General features: G+C 37.5%; 5 protein-coding genes across 10 annotated transcripts; 3 read left to right on the forward strand and 2 right to left on the reverse strand.

Annotated features, from left to right (window-relative positions):
• The first annotated feature begins 604 nt into the window (after positions 1–604).
• On the forward strand, positions 605–2599 carry LOC111495641 (11-beta-hydroxysteroid dehydrogenase 1B-like). Its single transcript, XM_023145760.1, has 6 exons — positions 605–860; positions 926–1118; positions 1191–1276; positions 1752–1883; positions 1966–2130; positions 2222–2599. The coding sequence occupies exons 1-6, from the start codon at positions 678–680 to the stop codon at positions 2513–2515; spliced, it is 1053 nt and encodes a 350-aa protein (XP_023001528.1). The 5' UTR covers positions 605–677; the 3' UTR covers positions 2516–2599.
• A 1221-nt stretch (positions 2600–3820) lies between these two features.
• Positions 3821–6109, forward strand: LOC111495256 (11-beta-hydroxysteroid dehydrogenase 1B-like). Its single transcript, XM_023145208.1, has 5 exons — positions 3821–4003; positions 4086–4278; positions 5244–5329; positions 5422–5553; positions 5633–6109. The coding sequence occupies exons 1-5, from the start codon at positions 3821–3823 to the stop codon at positions 6083–6085; spliced, it is 1047 nt and encodes a 348-aa protein (XP_023000976.1). The 3' UTR covers positions 6086–6109.
• A 1038-nt stretch (positions 6110–7147) lies between these two features.
• On the reverse strand, positions 7148–7683 carry LOC111495230 (auxin-responsive protein SAUR71-like). Its single transcript, XM_023145178.1, has one exon. It carries the CDS (start codon positions 7681–7683, stop codon positions 7183–7185), a length of 501 nt encoding a protein of 166 aa, XP_023000946.1. The 3' UTR covers positions 7148–7182.
• Positions 7684–11115: 3432 nt separating this feature from the next.
• LOC111495228 (protein TAPETUM DETERMINANT 1-like) lies at positions 11116–14273 on the forward strand. 5 transcript variants are annotated; one of them, XM_023145177.1, is made up of 5 exons: positions 11116–11334; positions 11533–11740; positions 11891–12074; positions 12273–12377; positions 13277–14273. In XM_023145177.1, exons 3-5 carry the CDS (start codon positions 11984–11986, stop codon positions 13627–13629), a joined length of 549 nt encoding a protein of 182 aa, XP_023000945.1. In that variant the 5' UTR covers positions 11116–11334; positions 11533–11740; positions 11891–11983; the 3' UTR covers positions 13630–14273. The 5 variants fall into 5 exon arrangements, with proteins under 5 accessions (XP_023000945.1, XP_023000943.1, XP_023000942.1 ...); XM_023145175.1 differs by having other exon boundaries at positions 11116–11246; positions 11335–11740; XM_023145174.1 differs by having other exon boundaries at positions 11116–11740.
• Positions 14274–17526: 3253 nt separating this feature from the next.
• On the reverse strand, positions 17527–19545 carry LOC111495227 (bidirectional sugar transporter SWEET12-like). Of its 2 annotated transcripts, XR_002720285.1 has the most exons (7): positions 19440–19545; positions 19318–19354; positions 19028–19238; positions 18789–18950; positions 18139–18258; positions 17760–18054; positions 17527–17729 (listed from the first exon to the last, which is right to left on the reverse strand). XR_002720285.1 is itself a non-coding variant. In XM_023145172.1 (6 exons), exons 1-6 carry the CDS (start codon positions 19492–19494, stop codon positions 17812–17814), a joined length of 828 nt encoding a protein of 275 aa, XP_023000940.1. In that variant the 5' UTR covers positions 19495–19545; the 3' UTR covers positions 17527–17811. The 2 variants fall into 2 exon arrangements, 1 of the variants encoding a protein (XP_023000940.1); XM_023145172.1 differs by having other exon boundaries at positions 17527–18054.
• Positions 19546–20605: the final 1060 nt, after the last annotated feature.

A 20605-nucleotide genomic window follows, 5' to 3' on the forward strand; every position in this document is an offset into this window, starting at 1 on the left:
GTCTGTTTTCACGGTGTGGATATGTTTTTCGACACAAGTTAAGTTAAGGGTATAACACTTATACTATATTAGAAATCACAAAAAATCGGGAAGGTACACAATAATATAATATTATCTAAATGGAAATAGGTTCAGCCACGTAGAAGTCGAAGATCCACGTGTAAACACCACAGATTGCCACGTCATCAGTAGTTTTGGAACATTGGTTTGGTTCTTCCCTTGTTCTGGTCGCCTCTCTTCCAAGGCTAAGCCACCGATTCATTTTCTTCCTCAATTGCAAACTTCGCCGTTTCTGTAAAACGACATTTACAACACTCACCTGTTTGCTAACCACCTGTGGTTCAATAATCATCTTCAATGATTCGTGTCAATGGAACCGCCGACACAAAGCTTCTGACGAGACGGCTCGTGTAAGAGATACTCTGAAAACAGAGTCGACAAAGACATGATCGTCATCTTGCCAGGACAAATTCAAGAACCAAAGTGATAGATTTTAGTTGGTATTTGTCACCTTGGGGTTACTTCTTAGCACGTATCCCTGTTCATGCATTTCAAATTTGCCACCGCCTTCTTCTTCTTCTTCTATTTAATCTCATTTAATTATTTTCCTCTTATGCTCTGTTTCTGATCTTCTGTTTTATCCGGTGAAAAGTTTCAGAATTCTCAGTCCGGCAGCCATGAATATCCTTCACACCTTTCTGAATTTAGTCGCTCCACCCTTTACTTTCATTTCCCTCTTCCTTTTACTACCGCCTTATCAAGCTTTCAAATCATTTCTCTCTTTGATTGGTTTTCTGTTCACCGAAAATGTCGACGGAAAGGTGGTTCTTATCACCGGCGCTTCCTCCGGCATCGGCGAGGTAACCCATCTGAAAATATGGGGGAGAAGGATAAAATAGGGATTAATGTTTGGTCTTAATTGCAGCATTTGGCGTATGAGTATGCGAAGAGAGGGGCTTGCTTAGTGCTTGTGGCTAGACGAGAGAATCTACTTGAAGAAGTTGCAGACATAGCTCGGTATTATGGATCACCAGATGTAATCACCATTCGAGCTGATGTTTCGAAGTTTGAAGATTGTCGGCGGGTTATGAACGATACGATGAATCATTTTGGGAGATGTGAGTGCAAAATGTTCTGAAATTTAGTTGAGAAAACAGAGTTGTTTTTCTAATAATGATTTGGTGATGCAGTGGATCATTTGGTGAACAATGCGGCGATTACCCATTTGGTGATGTTTGAAGACATAGCCGATATTGCTGCGTTCAGACAAATAATGGTAAGAACAAAGCTTGAATACCTTAGGATTAGAATGTAAATGTAACTGGTGGTAAAGTTCATCGCTCATAGATATTGTCAAAATGACTCTACGTCTACTAGGAGAGATTTTTACACTCTTGTTGTGTAATGCTTCATTCCCCTATACCTCTATTAGGGAGAGGTTTCCACCACCGAAAGGGTATGAGATCTCATAATCTAGGCTCATCTTCGTCCCTGAAACACTATTCGGCTACCAGCTCTGATAACATTTGTAACCGTTTTGTAACGGACCAAACCCATGTCTCTCATACCATTTGTGTTGGGTTTTCTAAAACGAGACTGTCACATCCCCTTTAAGATCTCACAATTCACTTAAAATTCACCACTTTTGAGTCCGGCATCCTCAGAAGTGGTTTCATTTGACCTTTTATTTGGGTTAAAAGGTGGGTTTTGGATTTGTTTGGGTTTTGAACATAAATTTGGGTAAATTGCAGGATATAAACTACTGGGGAGCAGTGTATCTAACCCATATGGCAATTCCTTATCTGAGATACAGCAGAGGGAAGATCGTGGCGCTGTCGGCTCCTCCGGCGTGGATGCCGGCGCCGAGAATGAGCATTTACAATGTATGTTTTTTAAAAAACATGGGTTTTGGTGAAATATTATTGAGAGCATAGCTTATAAACGGGTTTGAAAATTGAATGGCAGTCGAGCAAGGCGGCGATTAAGACCATGTTTGAGACACTGAGAGTGGAGCTGTCGCCGGAGATCGGTGTCACCATCGTTACTCCTGGCTTCGTTGAATCTGAATTAACCAAAGGCAAAGCATTGAACGCTCAAGGCAAAATGGAGCTTCGTCAGGACATGAGGGATGTACGCAATTTCAGTCCCCCTTTATTCTTCAAATCCTGTAATTATTTAAACCAATTTGAAAGATGTTTAACAAAATGGTGGTGGATGTCAGGCGTTGATAGGGTTGGTACCAGTGGAGACGGCGGAGGCATGCGCGAAGGCGGTGGTGAAGGGGATATGCAGGGGACAGAGGTACGTGACAGAGCCGTCGTGGTACGATGTCCTGTATTACTGGAAGGCGTTTTGCCCGGAGATCGTGGAGTGGTGCTACCGGATATTGGCTATGCCGGCCGCGGGAGCTTCGGAATCGGACGCCCTGACCAAGCAGGCGGTCGATTATACGGGTGCTAAGTATGTGATGTATCCGTCGTCCATTCGCTCCGCCGGCGGTGGCAAGGCCGATTAATCCATGTACAATTTATGAGCTTTTTTGTTGTATGTTTTTTGTTGGCGTTGGAATAATATTGTGTATTAATTCTCTTCCCTGTTCTTTCCTTATGATTTTTGTACTTTCGTCTGTGTGCTTGCTTGTTTGTAAAATGAAATCTCTCAGTTTCCTTTTTCTATCCTCTTCTACGTGTCCCGAGTGTTCGACTAGTCGATTTTTTCAAGGTTAGGATTAAAACCAAAGAGAAGGATCCGACCGTGTATGAATCACGGGATCCCCACCCTCATAGTATTAGCTTATACATATTAGTTCTACATATTATGAGATCCTACATCGGTTGGAGGAGGGAACGAAACATTCTATATAAGGGCGTGGAAAACTCTGCATAAAAGGTATGTTCTAAAATCTTGAGTAGAAGTACGGAAGGAAAAGTTCAAATACTACAATGTCGGTTAGTAGTAACATTGTCATGTGAGCTATTACAAATGGTATGAGGGCTAGACACGAGGCTGCGAGTTATTACAAATGGTATGAGAGTTAGATGCTGGGCTGCGAGCTATTACAAATGATGAGAGCTAGACACAGGGCTATGAGCTATTACAAATGGTATCAGAACACAACCCTTACAAATGGGTTGTGAGCATTACAGATGGTATCAGAGTCAGACATCGAGGGGTAGATTATTACAAATGGTATCAGGACTGTGAGTTATTACAAATGATATTAGAGTCAGCCAGACTGAGAGCTATTACAAACGGTATCAGAGCCAGACATCGAGGGGTGGATTATTACAAATGGTATTAGAGTCAAACATCGGACAGTAGGCTATTTCAAATGGTATCACTAAGCGATGTGTTAACGAAGACGCCCCATAAACTTCTAGGCATTAAGTAGTGGTGGGTTATTACAAATAGTATCACAAATAGTTTCTTTTAAGTGCCGGCCCCATGAGTTTCTAGAGTTTCTAGACGTCGAGTGATGTCCTATTACGAATGCTATCAGGGCCCATAACCTTAATCAACAAGCCACTTCAAATCTGTCTATTTTTGATGTTTATGTTTGAAAAATGATTTTGAATAGTTTTGAGTTAGATGACTGAGCAGAAGGTGATATGGCAAGTGGCATTTTAAAATGACGTGGAAATTTATTTTTATTAGCAGGCTCTTAAGAACCATGCAACGTGGACAGTAGTTGTTTGACCTAATTTATGAGTACTCTTACGTGTAGCTTATTTGGCATGCAATGGTGCCACGTAACATCATCCCTTCTCCTTCGTTTAAACCTCAACTTTTGTTCTCTTCCCAAATAATCCCACAGAATCCCATGGATTTCATCAACAATCTTTTGAAGATCATAATCGACCGCATATCTCAAACAGCCTTCCCCTTCATCTACCCAATCTACTTGCTCTTCAAGTTCATTTTCTTCATAATAAGGTCCACTTCCGCCGAAGATGTCGCCGGAAAAGTCGTTCTCATCACCGGAGCATCCTCCGGCATCGGCGAGGTTCAAAACTAAGCATTTCAACAAATTCATTTGAATTTCTGTTTATTTTTTGTTTTGTGGGTTTTGATTGTATTTTGTGAAGCATCTGGCGTACGAGTACGCCAAAAGAGGAGCTTATTTGGCGCTGGTTGCCAGAAGGGATCATCGGCTCCGGGATGTTGCTGATGTGGCAGAGATTTTGGGGTCGCCCTATGCTCTCCTCATCCATGCCGATGTTTCTAACCTTGAAGATTGCAAGCGATGTGTCGATACAACTGTGAGTCACTTTGGACGATGTAAGTAATATTTTAATATTTGAAATTATTGTAACAAACTTATCTGCTTAGTAGATACTGTTTTATTTGAGTTTTAGAGCTTACCCTACATGTGGAGTTCTTTGCTGTCCGATGGGTCTGTCCCTACTCCAACCCGTGTATCTTGCATTGTTATAATGATTGGCTATAATATCATTTGTAACCGCTCAAATCCACAACTAACAGTTATTGGTTCTTTGTGTGCGATCATACCAGCATTAATCCACCTTATCCTTTACGGGCTTTACGGGGTCTGTCTCTACTCCAACTAGTGTATCTTGCACGGTTACAGTGACTTGACTCTATTAGTTATTGGTTCTTTGTGTGCGATCATACCAGCATTAATCCACCTTATCCTTTACGGGGTCTGTCTCTACTCCAACTAGTGTATCTTGCACGGTTACATTGACTTGACTCTGATACCATTTGTAACTGCTCAAATCCACCACTAATAAATATTGTTTTCTTTGTGTGCGATCATACCCGCATTAATCCACTTGATCCCATCAGAATTTCGCAGTTGAGCGTGGTTGAGCGTGAGTAGTACTAAGTTGGGTCCTCTTTGGGTGTGATCATATCAACACTAATGCACTTGATTCCATTAGAATTCCTTGCAGTTAAGCGTAAAGTAGTACTAAGTTGAGTTCTCACTAATGCACACAGGATTTCATTAGAACTCCTTGCAGATGGATCTCATTAGAATTATGTAGTTAAGAGTAATACTAAGTTGGGTGACCACTTGGGAAGTTCTCGTGTTACAAGTGCAAAGTAGACAATATTTGCCAGTGGTGGACGTATATTTACTAGTGGTGGACATAAGCGGTTACAATTATAATCGTTGTAGACAATATTTACTAACGGTGGATTTCAATGGTTACAATTATAAGCATTTGTGTTTGTTGCCGAAATGTTTGTTTTTGTGTGTATATAATTGTTGGTTGAAATAGTGGATCACTTGGTTAACAATGCCGGGATTACCAGCATCAACTTGTTTGAAGAATATGAGGACCCCAGAAATATTGCATCAGTAATGGTGATGATCATGAATCTCAACAACCCACTTCACTGATTTAACAAAAATGGCTGCAAAATGATAGAAAAATTAATGCTTTTGTTCTTGCACAGGACACAGATTTCTGGGGAACGGTTTATTGCACTTACTTCGCGATTCCGTACTTGAAACAAACCCGAGGGAAGATCATCGGAATTGCTTCCTCCGCCGCATGGCTTCCCACCCCCCGCCTGAGCTTCTACAGTGTAAAATCCCAATTTCATATCGAATTCCTTGCTATGTTTCTTATGTCCTGATTTTCTATAACGTTGTTTAAATTCGAAGGCAAGTAAAGCAGCAGTGATAAGCTTCTATGAGACATTGAGAGTGGAAATTGGAAGTGAGATTGGAATTACGGTTGTGACGCCGGGGTTGATTGAATCGGAGATGACGAAAGGGAAATTCATGTTCGAAGATGGGAAGATGTACATTGATCAAGAATTGAGAGACGCTGTAATTAGCGTGATGCCGATAGAACCCGTGGGTGGCGCGGTGGAAGCGATGTTAAGGGCTGGTTGTAGAGGAGATGAGTACGTGACGGAACCGCCGTGGTTGAGAATGTCGTTTTACTGGAAGATGTTTTTGCCGGAGGTGGTGGAATGGATGAATTACTTGTTTATAATGACCGGAAGTTCCCCGACCGACACATTTGGGAAATGGCTGCTTGAGCTCACTGGATTGAAGCCCCTTATTTATCCCCCTTCTGTTCGATCGCCGGAACTGGGAATACAAATATGAGTGTACCCCAATATATGACCCCCTCGTACTTCATGTTCCATATAATAAGTTTTAACAATACCACTTACTCCTATGGAATCAATTTTTAGTCACTCGGGCTAGTGGGAGATGATGATATTAGATATCGACCTCGCATCGTTCTTAATTAAAATGATGTACTCGTTTGAAAATTATGAGGTTGACAGCGGTACGTAACGAACTAATGCTAACAATATCTGTTTATGGTGGATTTGTATAACGAACTAATGCTAACAATATCTGTTGTTTTTGGTGGGTTTGGATTACAAATGGTATAAGAGATAGACACCAAATGAAGTGCTAACTAGGACGTTGTGCTCCCAGGGATGGATTCTTAAACCCATCCCTCTTAAATCATTATAGTATTAGAACAAGACACGAGACGGTGTGCTAATGAAGATGTTGGGTACTAATGGGTGGATTATGAGACCCCACGTCGGTTGGAGATGGTGCAAAATCTCTCTAGTAGAAGACGGGGTAATGTGCCAGAGAATCAGTTAGAGAGGAAAACGAAACATTTCTATAAAGAGCAGATATCTCTCTAGTAGACGAGGTGTGCATGCTAGGATGCTCGGCCTCAAGGGATAGATTGTGAGGTCGGGGACGCTGAGTCCCATTGCGAGATCTAGGAGACGAAACATTCTTTATAAATGTATTGAGATACGAAAATCTCTCTCTAGTAGACAACATTGGGTAATGTGCCAGTAATGATGCTAAGTCTCAAGGAATAGATGTGTATGATCTCACATCGGTTGGAGAGGGTATAAACATGTGGAAATGTAACGGCCCAAGCCCACATCTAGTCGATATTATCGTCTTTGGACTTTCCCTTTTCGGGTTTTCCCTCAAGATTTTTAAAACGTGTGTGTTAGGGAGATGTTTCAATACCTTTATAAAGAGTATTTTGTTCTTCTCCCTAACCGATGCTGAGATCTCACATGAAAATCGGGAGGCTAGATGAATGGAATGGGTAGTCCAAGTCAATTGAAATGATTGATATTTCTAATTGAACACCAAAAAAATCAAATAAGAAATATTCCGGTGTATATTGTATATATATTTGCAAATTTATGAACAGATCAAAGACCATTTAATTTAAGCATCGACGACGGACTCAACACCCTATACCCGCCGTCATGTCTACTCCCGCAACTAGTCAGCCGAAGTGGGCTACAAGCGAGAAAACCACCGCTCTGCCCGCCCATCCAACGGTTCCTCAGCCCATCACCGCCATCCATCTCCGCCAACACATTATAAAACAGCCCCACCTCACAAGGAAGCCAAATCGGACCCTGACTATTATACCCATACTCCTCCTCAGCATCTTCTAAAAGCATCTGAAACAACGGATGATTCGCAAATTCCGTCTTCACCACAAACCGTTCCCTCTCCGGTCCAACGTACACCGCAAAGCAACCCTCGGGAGCCACCGGATGTTTGAGTTTCGCGCCACTTCGCCAAAATTTGCTCTTTTTCTTCGCATCATCCGGTCCAACGCCGGTTTTTCCTGCTACCGATCGGCTCCGAACCAAGCCCTTGAAACTCATATGCTTACTCCACTTTTTCTTTGTGCCCTCCATATATTATTAGAACCGGAACGGTTTTAATTTATATAGGGGCGGGGGAGTAGACTAGGAAGGGGAGGTTATAGGATAAAGTTTAAATTTTTATGCAGCCATTCCAGATGCCTGCATTATTATTAATCATACAAAAATGGGTTTTTTTTGTCAACGGAGAGAAGCTGGTTTATTTTGAATAGTTTTAATAATTGTGTTGACAAATATGGTTAACCCACTTAGTGTTGTCCACAAACGAACTCCCTTTGTCTCCAACCTGAGACCAGACAAAACATAATGCAAAAAAAACACTCGTAATAACGTTGGAACAAGGAAACAGAAAAGAAAAAACAAAGACCTCTTATACTTGGATTGTGGTTGGAATCTTCTTTCTTAATCCAGCTTCTTTTTTTTTTTTTTGGGATGAAGTTAGATGAAAGTGTAAGATTCCATGTCTGTTTCCAAGGAGTAGAAACCTCTCTCCAGATGCGTTTCAAAATTATGAAATTGAGAGCGACACACAATGGGTCAAAGAATATAATATCTATTAGTGAGCTTGGGCTGTTACAAATAGTATCAAAACTAGACACCGAGAGCGCTATATTTGTTAATGGTTGGCTTGAGCTGTTACAAATGATATCAAAGTTAGACACTGAGGATGCTATATTTGCTGATGGTGGGCTTGAGCTGTTACAAATGATATCAAAGCTAGATACTGAGGATGTTATATTTGCTAACGGTGGGCTTGAGTTGTTACGAATGATATCAGAGCCAGACATCGAGGATGCTGGACCTCCAAGGAGGGTGGATTGTGAGATCTCACATTGGTTAGAGAAGAGAACGGAACATTTTTTTTATAGAAATTGTATCATAGCCAAACATCAGGGATGCTGACCTCCAAGAAGAGTGGATTGTGAGATCCTACATTAGTTAGAGAGGAGAACGAAACATTTCTTATAGAAGTGTGGAACAAAACATTTCAATGGGTGTGGATTATGAAATCTCATATTAGTTGAAGATAAGAACAAAATATTTCTTATAGGAGTGTAGAAGCCTAGAAATCGAGAACGTTGGACCTTCAAGGAGGGTGTATTGTGAGGTGAGATCCCACGTCGATTAGAGAAAGAAACAAAACATTTTTTATAAGGGTATGGAAACTTAGACCAAACCTTGAGGACATTGGACCTCTAAGAAGGTGAATTGTAAAATTCTGCTTCGGATGGAGAATAAAACGAACCCATTTTTTATAAGAGTATGAAAAACTCTCTCTAACCAACGGTTTTAAAATCTCACTTAGTTTTGGTTGATTTTTTGTATTTATTAAAAATAAAAGAGAAGGAAAAAAATAATAATAAATAAGAAGAAAAGTCATATTTGGCAGTTTGACGTGGCATGTTTGAAATTTAGTTGTGGTGTAGTAGGTTTTAGATATTATTTAATTTTAATTTATACTATTAAAATATCAAATAATTCTATATGCACTCTCCTCCTCTTTTGCGCCCACAATTTTCACGTGCATATTATTATTATTTTATTAGGTCTTTTTTTGTTTGTATTCAACACAATATTATAAAAAAATGTATTTAATACTAATTCTCTTCTTTTAGAACAAATACATGAACGTTCTTAATAAATTAAAAGAGAGGTTATTTATTTATTTATTTATTTATTATATTTTTAAATTATAATACACGTAATTCAAATTATTCATATATTCCTATACTATTCCCACCCTTGTAAAAAGTCGTATATTGACAATTTAGCACGCTCACTCGGAGAGAATTTACGGTTTAGACCAGAAATAAAGGAGAGAAGGGAGAATATTTTTATCTAAATAAGGCCGATGACTGAAAATAAATACATTAACGAGGTTAATATTTAAACTATGCTGTAGATTTTTTTTTTAATTTTAATTGTTAAAATTTATGTGTAATATTAAAATTTAAATTTTTAGAAATTAGGTTGATAGTGCATTGAAAAATTAAAAACTTTAAAATAACTATTATTTTTTAAATGAATAATAAACGATAAAAAATTACCTGCTGTGTATTTGGCAAAAATAAATGGAGAATTTCATAAAAAAAATAGGTGACATTGATCAAAATGAATAAGACTTCCCTGTCCCTATCCCACCTATAGACATCTCTAATTTTAAGTCTGTTTTTATATTATTATTTATACTTAAAACTCATTTTCTCTAATTTTTGTACTCAATTTTAAATCTTGATTAACGAATTTAAGTAGAGATAAAACACAATTCTAAACATAACCCAATCAATTTAGTTATACACTTTCGACTCAAGAAGCCAAATCTCTCGACTCTACGTGTTATAAATTCAAAGAGGTATAAAATATATAACGTACGTCATTTGGTTATGTCATGTTGTGTAGTTTTCGACGTAAGTGCCATCCTTTACACTCTCTATCTCTTTCTATCTGACTTTTGTTAGAACAAAAAGTCAAATCTCACGAATGTTATTTTTTTCTTGTCATTATTATTAGTTATTATAATAAAAAAAAATCATTAAAGTATATATTATTTAAATTTGAGATAAAATTGTATAAATTTCAAAGATTTAAAAGCTTGAAAATACTGCATTGGCTGCCGCTTCAATAGTCAAATAGTGAAGCTTTATCCTCATCTTTCTAAAAAGTTATCTATCAATAGGTTGTACAAATTATAATTTTTTTTTGTGCGTTAAATTAAATATAAGTAAATAAATATAAGTCAATTAGGGTAATTATGTAATTACATCTTAGTACTTCATATTATAATTAATTGATAAAAAAAGCATTTTATATTTATAAAAAATAGAACACTGTTTTATTTTCAACGCGTGAGCGGTGGAGCCCACGAACTATTGGTGGCCCAATGCGAGAATTGTCATTTCATCGGCCCAGTAACAGTTAGGGCTGTTATAGTGTCAGACCATAAATATTTTAAAAAAATATGTTTAATAGGTTGTGTAGCTATTAAAAACAAGGTTCAAAATTATAAAATTATAATATTTATTGGATTTTTGAAATTGAAAGATTTATTAAATTTAATTTAAATCTAAATATCACTAAACTAAATTAATAAAAATATCATTCTACCTCTGCTTTAAAAAATAATACTTTAAAATTTAAAAAGTTTAAATGAACTAATTTAGGTTTAAAAATATTTTTGAAACGAGGATATATTTATTAATTTAAGTTTTAATAAATTAAAATAATAAGCCGACAGCAGTACACTGGACCCCACCGGGAAGGAAGAATTTAAAGGAATATTAGGTTAGGATGTGTATTTAATAAATTTGAAAGAAAAATGCATCCGAGCCTAGCCCGAGGCTGGAAGCCCACGTGGACAAATATTGCACACGTGACGGTTACCTTACGCCCCCGCTACAATACCGCTCTATATAGGTGCCTGTCACATCTTTAATTCCCATTTATTTTCATTTTTACCCCTCTTTTTATTTTTTTTTTAAATTTTCCTCAACCTCCTTCTTCCTTTTTCCCTCCTCCGACATATTGCCGCCCATCGCCGCCGTCTGCGTTTCACTCTTCCCCATTCGTCTCGTCTCCTTCTGAAGCATTGTATATGTGTATGGATTTTCTTTCATAAATGCGTTCATACGAAACGAAGCGATGATATACACTTTTCTGAGGATCGTGGTGTTTTGTTATTTGCAGGTATACGCAATTTCCCTCTGTCATTTTTGTCTCTGCCGAGCTGATCTTTCTGCTCCATTTTCTTCCTCTCTCTTACTTTTCAGCCTCTCTCTCTCTCTCTCGCATGCATTTGAATCAATCCGTATTCTTCCTTTTTCTGTCTTTCATTCTTGTCCTTCTTCTTCCTCCGCCATAACTGCTACTTCTCTTGCACCGCAGCACGTTTCGTTTTCCTTCCATTTCTACGGATTACTGTCTTCGCTTTTTCCTGGTTTTTCATTTTCCTTGAGAATTGTACCGGCGGTTCCTCTTTTTCTCCTACGCCTTCTGAATTCCACCTCCTGCTTGTCGCATCATTAAAATCGCCTACGCCTACCTGTGGGGTAACTGCTAACGACAGTCTCAGACTCTGACCACCTTTCAGCCTGTATGACTCTCTAACGCCATGGTTCTTCCTTAAAGTCAACCAAGTTCTACCGATAGCTTGCTTTCGACGGCTCTTCTTTCTTTTGACTGATTGTATTTTAAATGCAATTTTCTCTGATGATGTGATGTTTTCATTCTTTTTCCAACGCAGGCTTTTTAATTTCTTCTCATCGTATTAATCTTCCGACTCCGACTCGTTCCATCCCTCAGATTTCTTTCCAGGTCTATAGAATTCCTATTATAAATGATGAAAGATTTGTCTACTACCAGGCGAGTATCGGTGATTTTCACTTCGGTTTTCTTCATCTTCTTTTTGGTATCTGCCATTCTTACAGGTCTGTATCATCGCTGGCACTTAATTCTTACTGCGTTTTGTTTTGATATACTCATACGTCGTCTTCTTCTATCTGGATATTTTATTTGTCCTTATATAACACTGTTCTCCTTTATCGTTTTGTGCTGCATATAGGAACAAAGATATTATTCTTGTTCTACTACTTTTTTACATCGTCCCCTTCCTTACATGATTGCAGATCTGGATATTATTCATTCCTTTATGGAACCGAGTCCGCCTAGTTTTCTTCGGATGGATTTGAAGAGCGCAATAGGTGCCCCTCATCGCAAGCTTCTCCTGACGAGTAAGTTTATGAATTCTGATTTCTCTTGTTTCGTAAATGCCAATACAAAATCGTTCAGAGGAAGGTTCGTTTCTGAGTTTGTTGTGCAAATTTTTATTTTAATAACCGTTTGATTCTTGTTTTGTATTGGAATTATGATCTCGGGGATGTTGGAAGGGAGAGATTGGTTACTCAATTGCATAAATGGTTGATTTGGTGTCAGAAATGCACGCCCGTCCATTCTTAGTAATGAGGTTAAGACACACCTTTTGCTGGATAGCTTTCCAGCTTCGGCTCTTTAACCTATATGGCCTTTCTGTAGCTGTTTTTGGAGATGTCTTCTTAAATAGATCCCATATACCCACCAGCCTTTGTTCCTCTTCTGTCGACGATTCATTGATTACATAAAAGCAACCTTTGGCCCGAAAGCGAGGAGCATTATAATGCCTTTCTGAGTTTTAGCTTTGTAGATTCTAATTGATTCATTGCTTTGACGACAAAGCTCTACAGTTGATGCGTGGACTCTCTTTAGTGGGATGGTTGGGGGTATAGTTTTATTAGTTCTAGAATTTTTCATATGGGCAAAGTATTAAATTTTATAATTTGTTGGGTCAAACAAATGAACAGAAATTTGAAAATGTCTCCGTGGATTTGTCTTTTTCAGACTCTCTTTACTCATTACCTCTCATCTATTGCCTTTGAATTTGCTTTATCTTATATAATTGATTGTTTATGCTTTCTCTACATATCTTTATGACTTCCCGAAAGTGTGTTTTGTGTGTCCAAAGACTTTTTCCCATTGGGAGGTCGATATTTATTTATAAGAGTGATGTTTGCACGTGGGTGGTGCGTCGAACATTGATCAATATACAATGACAACAGATGACATGGACCTGTTTCTTTATTTGAATGTGCTTTAGGAGAAGCAACAATTGAGGAACCAACCAGAATTTGGGGTGAAAAGTGCACAAAATCAGACATAGTGATTAACCAAGGCCCCACAGCTCCACTTCCAACTGGTATCCCCACCTACACTGTTGAAGTGGTGAACGCTTGTGTCACTGGTTGTGATATCTATGGAATTCACTTCAAATGCGGCTGGTTCAGCTCAGCTCATCTCATCAACCCCAGAGTCTTCAAGCGCCTTCATTACGATGACTGCCTCGTGAATGACGGCAAGCCTCTTGTCTACGGCGGTACACTCTCTTTTCAGTATGCAAACACTTACCCTTACCCGCTTTCAGTCTCCTCAGTTGTCTGCAAACTGAAATGACACGGTCCAAAGCAACTAGGAGACGCTCATATGAAGCACTTGAAGCACTTGAAGCAGCAGCACAGCAGCAGGTACTTTAGTCTATTACTGATTGACGATGGCCCCCCAACCTGCCTTTTCTTTTCCTTTTCATTTTTTGGGTTCTGCTTTTGCTTTATATGCGTGTGGATTATGGGGATTTGTTGTTTTCTTTTTCTGTTCCTATGATTTTTCGTTGGGTTCAAGTGAGGTCGGATTTTTAGTGTTAGCTTGAGGTTGGAAAGGGAGGAGTTGTGGATTAATAATGGTCATGACACCAACTTTGCATATACATAGATGGAGGATAGGGAAGAGTTGCTAGGAACGTACTTCATTTTAATATTCTTTTGGGGATAAGTGAGATGGGCATCGAGGGCAGGAAGGCCAAGTGTATACATATATAGTTAGTTATATACAACTGATAGTACTGTGTTCGTGTGACAAAGTTCAGGAGATTTAAAAGCCATTATGTGCAGAATATTTCTGTGTGTGTATGCTTACAAATTAATGACCCTCTGTAGGCTATGATCTATCAAAATATAGAAAGAAGGCTGGTTTTCTTTTGGGTTTTTGTGCCTTTTTCCTTCAAACACGATAGATCTCTTCCCCTTTGTCCGTGTGTTTGTGGGACTACAGCATTTTTTTCTGACCAATTATCATCAATATTAGTTGTAAAAGACAACCCTAAAGTAATCCTTTCAAGATCTAATGATGGGGGAATCCATCATCAATTGTTGAATAGTGAGTATTGTTGAGTGAGTAGTCTCATATCGGCTAATTAAGGGATTGATAATGGATTTATATGAAATATATCTTCATTAGTATCCCCATGAGTTAGGATTAGGGTTATGTGTGTCATTGTTTTTTAGTATAAATTTGTTTAGGGTGCTTTCAGATCATTTTGTGTTAGAGGCAGAGGTTATAGAAATTTTAAATTTGTTCTTTTATTATAAGTAGAGAAATAATTTGAATTTATTACAACTATTTTCATTCTAATCAATTTTAAATTAGATCAAAGGTATATTTTGCTCATTTATATTGTAATAATGTTCATAACATCGTATGTATGTAAAATAAATATGAAATCGTTAATCCTATTTTTTGATTTTGAGATTTAAAAGAATTATATGGTATGCTTATTTTCAATTCAAAAGAAATTAAAAAACCTTAATTGGGCTTACCGTAGTAGGTGTGGATCAGTTCGGACGTAGTATTAAAAGGCCCAATGGGCCCACACTCTCATCTGTATTGAAGAGACATCCCTAGAAAAGGACAAAATGCAGAGTCGGTTAGTATTATTATTCTTTATAACGTACTTACGAGCTAATTCAAATTAAGAATGAAAAATATTTGTTAATATAAATTTTATAATTGCAAAACGTTAAACAACACGTGTCTAAATTTAAAAAATATATATTTAAAGAGTAAAAAGCAGGACATAAAAGAGCCACTTGAATAAAGCATATATTGAGTCCAATAAAAGTTGTGTTTAGAGTTTTGAATGGTATCTATTGATTCCCCTTTGGTGGATTATTCAAACACTTGTTCATCCATTCAAATTTCATAAAAATTTATAAAATGATAGTGAAATGGATGTGGCCTGTCGGACCCGACCCTCTCTCCCTGTCTTGTTCGAGAATTGTTGGACGAAAGTTCTATATTGCCTAATTAAGGGACGATTATGAATTTATAAGAAAAAAATACATGTCCATTGTTGTCACTAGGCATTTTGAAGAAACTAAAAGTAAAGTCACGAGAGTTTATGGTCAATGTGCAGAGCTGTGGTTTCTAACTTTCCGACTACTTTAATTATAATAATAAATAAAAATATTATCTTCAAATGCTCTTTAGTAACCCGTAGCTATTCACTTTAAAGTCGATCTTTCCTTTTCAAGTCAATTATTCTAATCCAACCATGCACCTAAATTCAACCACTTAAATATAAAATAATATTAATTCTAATAAAATTGATATTGGGTTCTGAACCTGGTCTAATTTATCATAATTTTTAAATTTTAGAGATCAAAAGTAATTTTTTTTAAAAAAAATTAATAGACAAAAATGATTTAATTGAAAAAGTTTAGAATAAAGAAGAAAAAATTAAACACGAAACTCGCGTTTGTTGACCATTTTGTCATTGCATTTTTTTTTTTAATAATATATAAATATAACGGCCCAGATCCACCACTAGCAGATATCCATTTCGCGCTTCTCCTCAAGGCTTTAAAATGCATCTAGTAGGGAAGGTTTTCACACTCTTATAAAATGGTGGTTTGTTCTCATCTCCAACCAATGTGGAACATCACAATCCACCCCCTTCAGCGTCTTCGCTGGCACTCTTTCCTTACTCCAATCGATGTGGGACTCTTATAGTGTACTTTGTTCGAGAGGATGATTGTTAAGAATTATTGGGAGTGAGTCCCACATTGGTTACTTTAGTAGAAGATCATACGTTTACAAGTGATGAATACTTTTGGAAAGCCCAAAGCAAAGCCATAAGAGTTTATGCTCAAATTGGACAATATCATACGATTGTAGAGAGTCGTGATTCCTAACAAAATAAAGCCTATAAACACATCGTGATTCCTAACAAAATAAAGCCTATAAACACAACTTTTTCCAATAATTTTGTTGCTTTATCAACCATGAAAGCAATTAATTGGGGTTATAAAGTATTTTCATGCAATCTATTCCAACCTCCTTTTAGAAAGAATGATAATGGCATGATGTTGTAAGAGATGAAGAATAAAGTTTGATATAATAAAAACAATGAAGAAGAAACAAGAGATTGGATAGAATTATCTTTATTAAACTCCGACAAAACACTCAGATCATCGCTGTTTGACCAACTTTAATGACAAAAGGAAGATCGGAAGTGGGAATGGTAAACATTCAAATGATGAGTTTGAGGAAGCTAATAAGGGATGAACAACACCCCGTGTTGCGTTCGAGCAACACTATAAGATTTGGTGTGTAACCGTTCAAGCCCACAACTAGTAGATATTGTTTTAAAACGCATATATTAAGAGAGGTTTCCACGCTCGATCTCACAATCTACCTATGTTGGGGGTTCAACATCCTCGCTGTCCTGTCCACTACTAATAGATATTGTCCGCTTTGGCCCATTGCGGTAAATCTCAAGATTCTCCTCATAATTTTTATTTTTTTAATTCAAACAACATTAGTAATTAAGTATTATCTATCTTTTTACTATATTTTTCCATAAATTTCTTCTTTTTATTTTCCCCTTTTTGAAAGCTTTATTTTCTTTAATTAATTTAAAACTTGTCGTTCTTCCAAAATTTCTTCCCATAACTTTTCTTTTTCCCTTTATTTTATTTTGTCATTCTCTCATAACTTTACTTTCGCTTTCTATGGATCATTTACAACTCAGCATTGTCACGTTTATTTATCACATTCCTTTCTATCCATAATTTTAAAGATAAAATTATTTGATAAAATATTTCAATAACTTTAAACGTAAATCACAATAAATTATAATTGAAATTAACCATGCACATCTTCGAGAATGAAAAATTCCTTTATAACACAAGCCACATTGCGTAGAAGAATGTAACACCGTAAAACTCAAGGATTTTATGGATACATGTAACGGTCCAAGCCCACCGTGATCGAATATTGAATATTATTCTATTTGAGTTTTCCCTAAACCTTAAACCCTTATAAAGAATCTTTTATTCTCTTTCCTGATCGAGGTGGATCTCACAATCTACTACTTTTCAGGCATATCGTCCAAGCTCTTATCGAGATCTCAGTAAAATTGTAATATTTTGACATTTAAGAATCAAATTGAAACTTTAGAGAACAAAAGCGATGTGCCCATTTCATCAAACCACGATTGATTAAAATAAAAACGAATGACACGAGAGCAAAGATTCATAAAAAAACCAACTTTTGGATACAAAAACCTACTTAATTATGCAGGCACCATAATCACCTCACTAATCTCTAGCTAAATAACACGATTTACGTGATAGCATAGAGAGAAGTTAAGCAAATGCATCCACCAAACACCAAAAACAAACCATTACGAACAAACTCGAACACTAGAGAGAGAGAGAGAGAGAGAGAGAGAGAGAGAGAGAGAGAGATTCAACAAGAAAAACCCATGAGTCCATTTGAAAAGCAAGGGTTAGAATATAATTAAACATGATTAGGGTTTCTAATAAGGCCGTTGACTTCCAAGTTCTTGTCTTTGTCCTCGTTGTTGACTTCGGTTATGATTACCTCAATGGCTTCAACAGAATCTTGTTTTTCTTTGTCGGAGTTTGTGGCGGCGGCGGCGGCGGCGGCGGCAGTCATTTCCCCTGCTATTTCATGCTTGTTGTAGATTATATACAGAATCATTTGAGCTATCCCAAATATAAACCCCGGCACGTTTGGAAGCTTACCATAATCAAAACACGAATTTCAATCATTAAATTATACTAATAATTGGTCTAAAATTTATAGGGTGAATAGAAAAAATACCGCAATATAGATGTCTTTGAGAAAGATGCCATAAAGAAGCCATGTAATGGCACTCAGTGTGAGGAAGAACGACAAAGAAAATGGCATGAACTCCACGCTCTTCGTGCGAATCACCAATCTCTTTCGTAAAGTAAAATCGAGATATTAACGTACAGTTCCTCAAAGAAATGGTTGAATGCTACAACCTTCAATGCTCTGATACCAATAGCCTGTTAGGAATCATGACTCGTAGATGGAATAAACTTTGCTTTAAACTTTTTCAAAAGGTCTCGTACCAATGGAAATATATTACTTTTCTTATAAACCCATGATTATTCCCAAAATTAGTCAACGTGGGATTCACTCCTAACAATCCTCAACATAGCGGAAGCAAGATTGAATGTACTCACACACCCATGAACGAAATCTAAACAAAGAGACAAAGATTTATGTGGTTCGGAGAGAAGAATTCTTTAAATCTTTGTCTATTTGTTTAAATTCCGTTCGTGGGTGTATGAGTAAATTCGATCTTGCTTCCGCTATTAGTACAACAATTGATATCCAAACATTGAAGGTTGTAGCATTTCCGTGCACAACAAATGGTATCAGAGCATTGAAGGCGGTAGCATACGCCACACAACACAAATTAACATAGTAACGAAGATACGTACAATTATGCTTAATGGAGCTGCAAAGACACTGATAGAAAAGGCCACACAAATCCATCCAAGAACCTTCACTCTGTTTGAGCCGTGCACTAAGAAGTGAGTTACAAGTAGAATTATACAAAACCCACCAAAGTTCAGCAGAAGAACAAATCTCAACGTGGAAATCTGTACAAATTTGGATCAAAAAGTTAAATACCATAAAAAAAGTTGAAACCTTTAAGTAACTAATCCAAGAACAATACCCGAATTTTCTTAGGAGCAAAAGCAACGAAGATGGCTATGTAAACAATCTCAATGACACACCCAACTGAATTGATAGTAATGAGAAGGGTTTCATCGGGCTTGGATGAGGCGTAGTATAACCAAAGCATGGCGCTAAAAAGTGCCACCACGTATGGTACTGATTGGAACCCTTCTGTTGATTTCTTCTTACAAATTCTTATAAACGTTGGTCTGCCACACCCACATAGCAAAACCCTTTAATTTTTTAGCTCAAAATACACTGAAAAAATGAAGTGGAGTAGATACTTACAGAGGAGCCAAGAACACGATGAAGGAGATGACGTTACCTACAAAATTAGAAGAAAGGAGATGGGTTATTTATGTTGCTGAATTGTGGTTGAGGTTAGAAGGGATATATGAAAGAATAGGTACCGAGAAGGCCGAATGCAAAGGCTCCCGGGTTATGGATATTGAATGATAAAGCCATCGCTATTTCCTTTCAGATTAGAATTTAAACCAAAATCTTATGTTATTTTGTTTTGTTTTGTTTCTGTTGTAAGAACTTAATGTTGGAAGCTGTACCATATATAGAGCTGGTGGATTGTTACTGTTTCCCATCAAATCAAATAATTATTATGAGCTTTGACCTTTCAACTCTGCCAAAGATTATCATTATGATTTTGTTTACATTAAACAAAAAAATGAATGCCACGTATGAATGGTAATAATTGGTCGAGGAAGTGCTGAATATTTGAGCCCACATACATATTGGATGGGCTGGTGTTGCTTGATCAGTTTTGGCTCATTTTTTGATTGTCATATTGTCGGTTGGTATAACATGGATGTCTTCTCTGTCAATAGCCAAGCTAGCATACCCGGAGAAGAATCCCTTACTTGTTCGGCTGTTAGATGCAGTATAATATGAGAATGTATAAGCCAAGGTTGGTACACCAAGCCGTTACGAGGAGGGGAACAAAATATATTTTTATTAGGGTGTGGAAACCTCTCATTAGTAGATGTGTTTTAAAATCGTGAGGCTAACGGCGATAAGTAATGGGCCGAAGCGGACAATATCTACCAAACAGTGGGCTTGAGCCGTTACAAATGATATAAGTGCTAGACACCATGTGATGTATCAGTGAGGATGCTGAGCCTCGAAGCGGGTGGACACCAGGCGGTGTGCTAGCGAGAACGTTGAGCCTCGAAGGGGGTGAATTGTGAGACCCCACATCCATTTTTTTTATAAGGGTGTGGAAATCTATCCCTAGTAACTTTGAGGGAAAGGCCGGAAGGAAAAACTCAAAGAAGAGAACAATATCTGCTAACTGTGGCCTTAGAGTGTGATAGCTTAGAATAATATTGTAATGCGAAACAAAAGAAAAGAAAATAAATAAAATAAATCGACCCAAGCCCATGGAGGGGCAAATGTGTCATTTTGCCCCTCCACCTATTATAGGGGTCCAAGTGGAACCCTAATAGACGCCACCAAAAAGAAAGGGAAGACTAGGAGAGGGTTTGGGAGAATCGAGGAGCCGCTGCTGAGACTTCGTTTAGATTCGAGGTAGGGCGTGATCATAAGCTTGGAGTTCACGTTGGAT

The sequence above is a fragment of the Cucurbita maxima genome, unplaced genomic scaffold, assembly GCF_002738345.1.
Source record: "Cucurbita maxima cultivar Rimu unplaced genomic scaffold, Cmax_1.0 Cma_Scf00021, whole genome shotgun sequence".
Lineage (NCBI taxonomy): Eukaryota > Viridiplantae > Streptophyta > Magnoliopsida > Cucurbitales > Cucurbitaceae > Cucurbita > Cucurbita maxima.

What these genes read in the sequence shown, in the direction of transcription:
- LOC111495641 (XM_023145760.1), top strand. Translation starts at nt 678, where the DNA reads ATGAATATCCTTCACACCTTTCTGAATTTAGTCGCTCCACCCTTTACT. An exon ending in CTTCCTCCGGCATCGGCGAG is followed by an intron (nt 861 to 925) that starts GTAACCCATCTG and finishes TCTTAATTGCAG; the next exon opens with CATTTGGCGTATGAGTATGC. An exon ending in GATGAATCATTTTGGGAGAT is followed by an intron (nt 1,119 to 1,190) that starts GTGAGTGCAAAA and finishes TTGGTGATGCAG; the next exon opens with TGGATCATTTGGTGAACAAT.
- LOC111495227 (XM_023145172.1), bottom strand. Translation starts at nt 19,494, where the DNA reads ATGGCTTTATCATTCAATATCCATAACCCGGGAGCCTTTGCATTCGGC. An exon ending in CTTTGCATTCGGCCTTCTCG is followed by an intron (nt 19,355 to 19,439) that starts GTACCTATTCTT and finishes CTAATTTTGTAG; the next exon opens with GTAACGTCATCTCCTTCATC. An exon ending in TTGCTCCTAAGAAAATTCGG is followed by an intron (nt 18,951 to 19,027) that starts GTATTGTTCTTG and finishes AAATTTGTACAG; the next exon opens with ATTTCCACGTTGAGATTTGT.
- LOC111495230 (XM_023145178.1), bottom strand. Translation starts at nt 7,683, where the DNA reads ATGGAGGGCACAAAGAAAAAGTGGAGTAAGCATATGAGTTTCAAGGGC.
- LOC111495256 (XM_023145208.1), top strand. Translation starts at nt 3,821, where the DNA reads ATGGATTTCATCAACAATCTTTTGAAGATCATAATCGACCGCATATCT. An exon ending in CATCCTCCGGCATCGGCGAG is followed by an intron (nt 4,004 to 4,085) that starts GTTCAAAACTAA and finishes TATTTTGTGAAG; the next exon opens with CATCTGGCGTACGAGTACGC. An exon ending in TGTGAGTCACTTTGGACGAT is followed by an intron (nt 4,279 to 5,243) that starts GTAAGTAATATT and finishes TGGTTGAAATAG; the next exon opens with TGGATCACTTGGTTAACAAT.
- LOC111495228 (XM_023145174.1), top strand. Translation starts at nt 11,984, where the DNA reads ATGATGAAAGATTTGTCTACTACCAGGCGAGTATCGGTGATTTTCACT. An exon ending in GGTATCTGCCATTCTTACAG is followed by an intron (nt 12,075 to 12,272) that starts GTCTGTATCATC and finishes ACATGATTGCAG; the next exon opens with ATCTGGATATTATTCATTCC. An exon ending in TCGCAAGCTTCTCCTGACGA is followed by an intron (nt 12,378 to 13,276) that starts GTAAGTTTATGA and finishes AATGTGCTTTAG; the next exon opens with GAGAAGCAACAATTGAGGAA.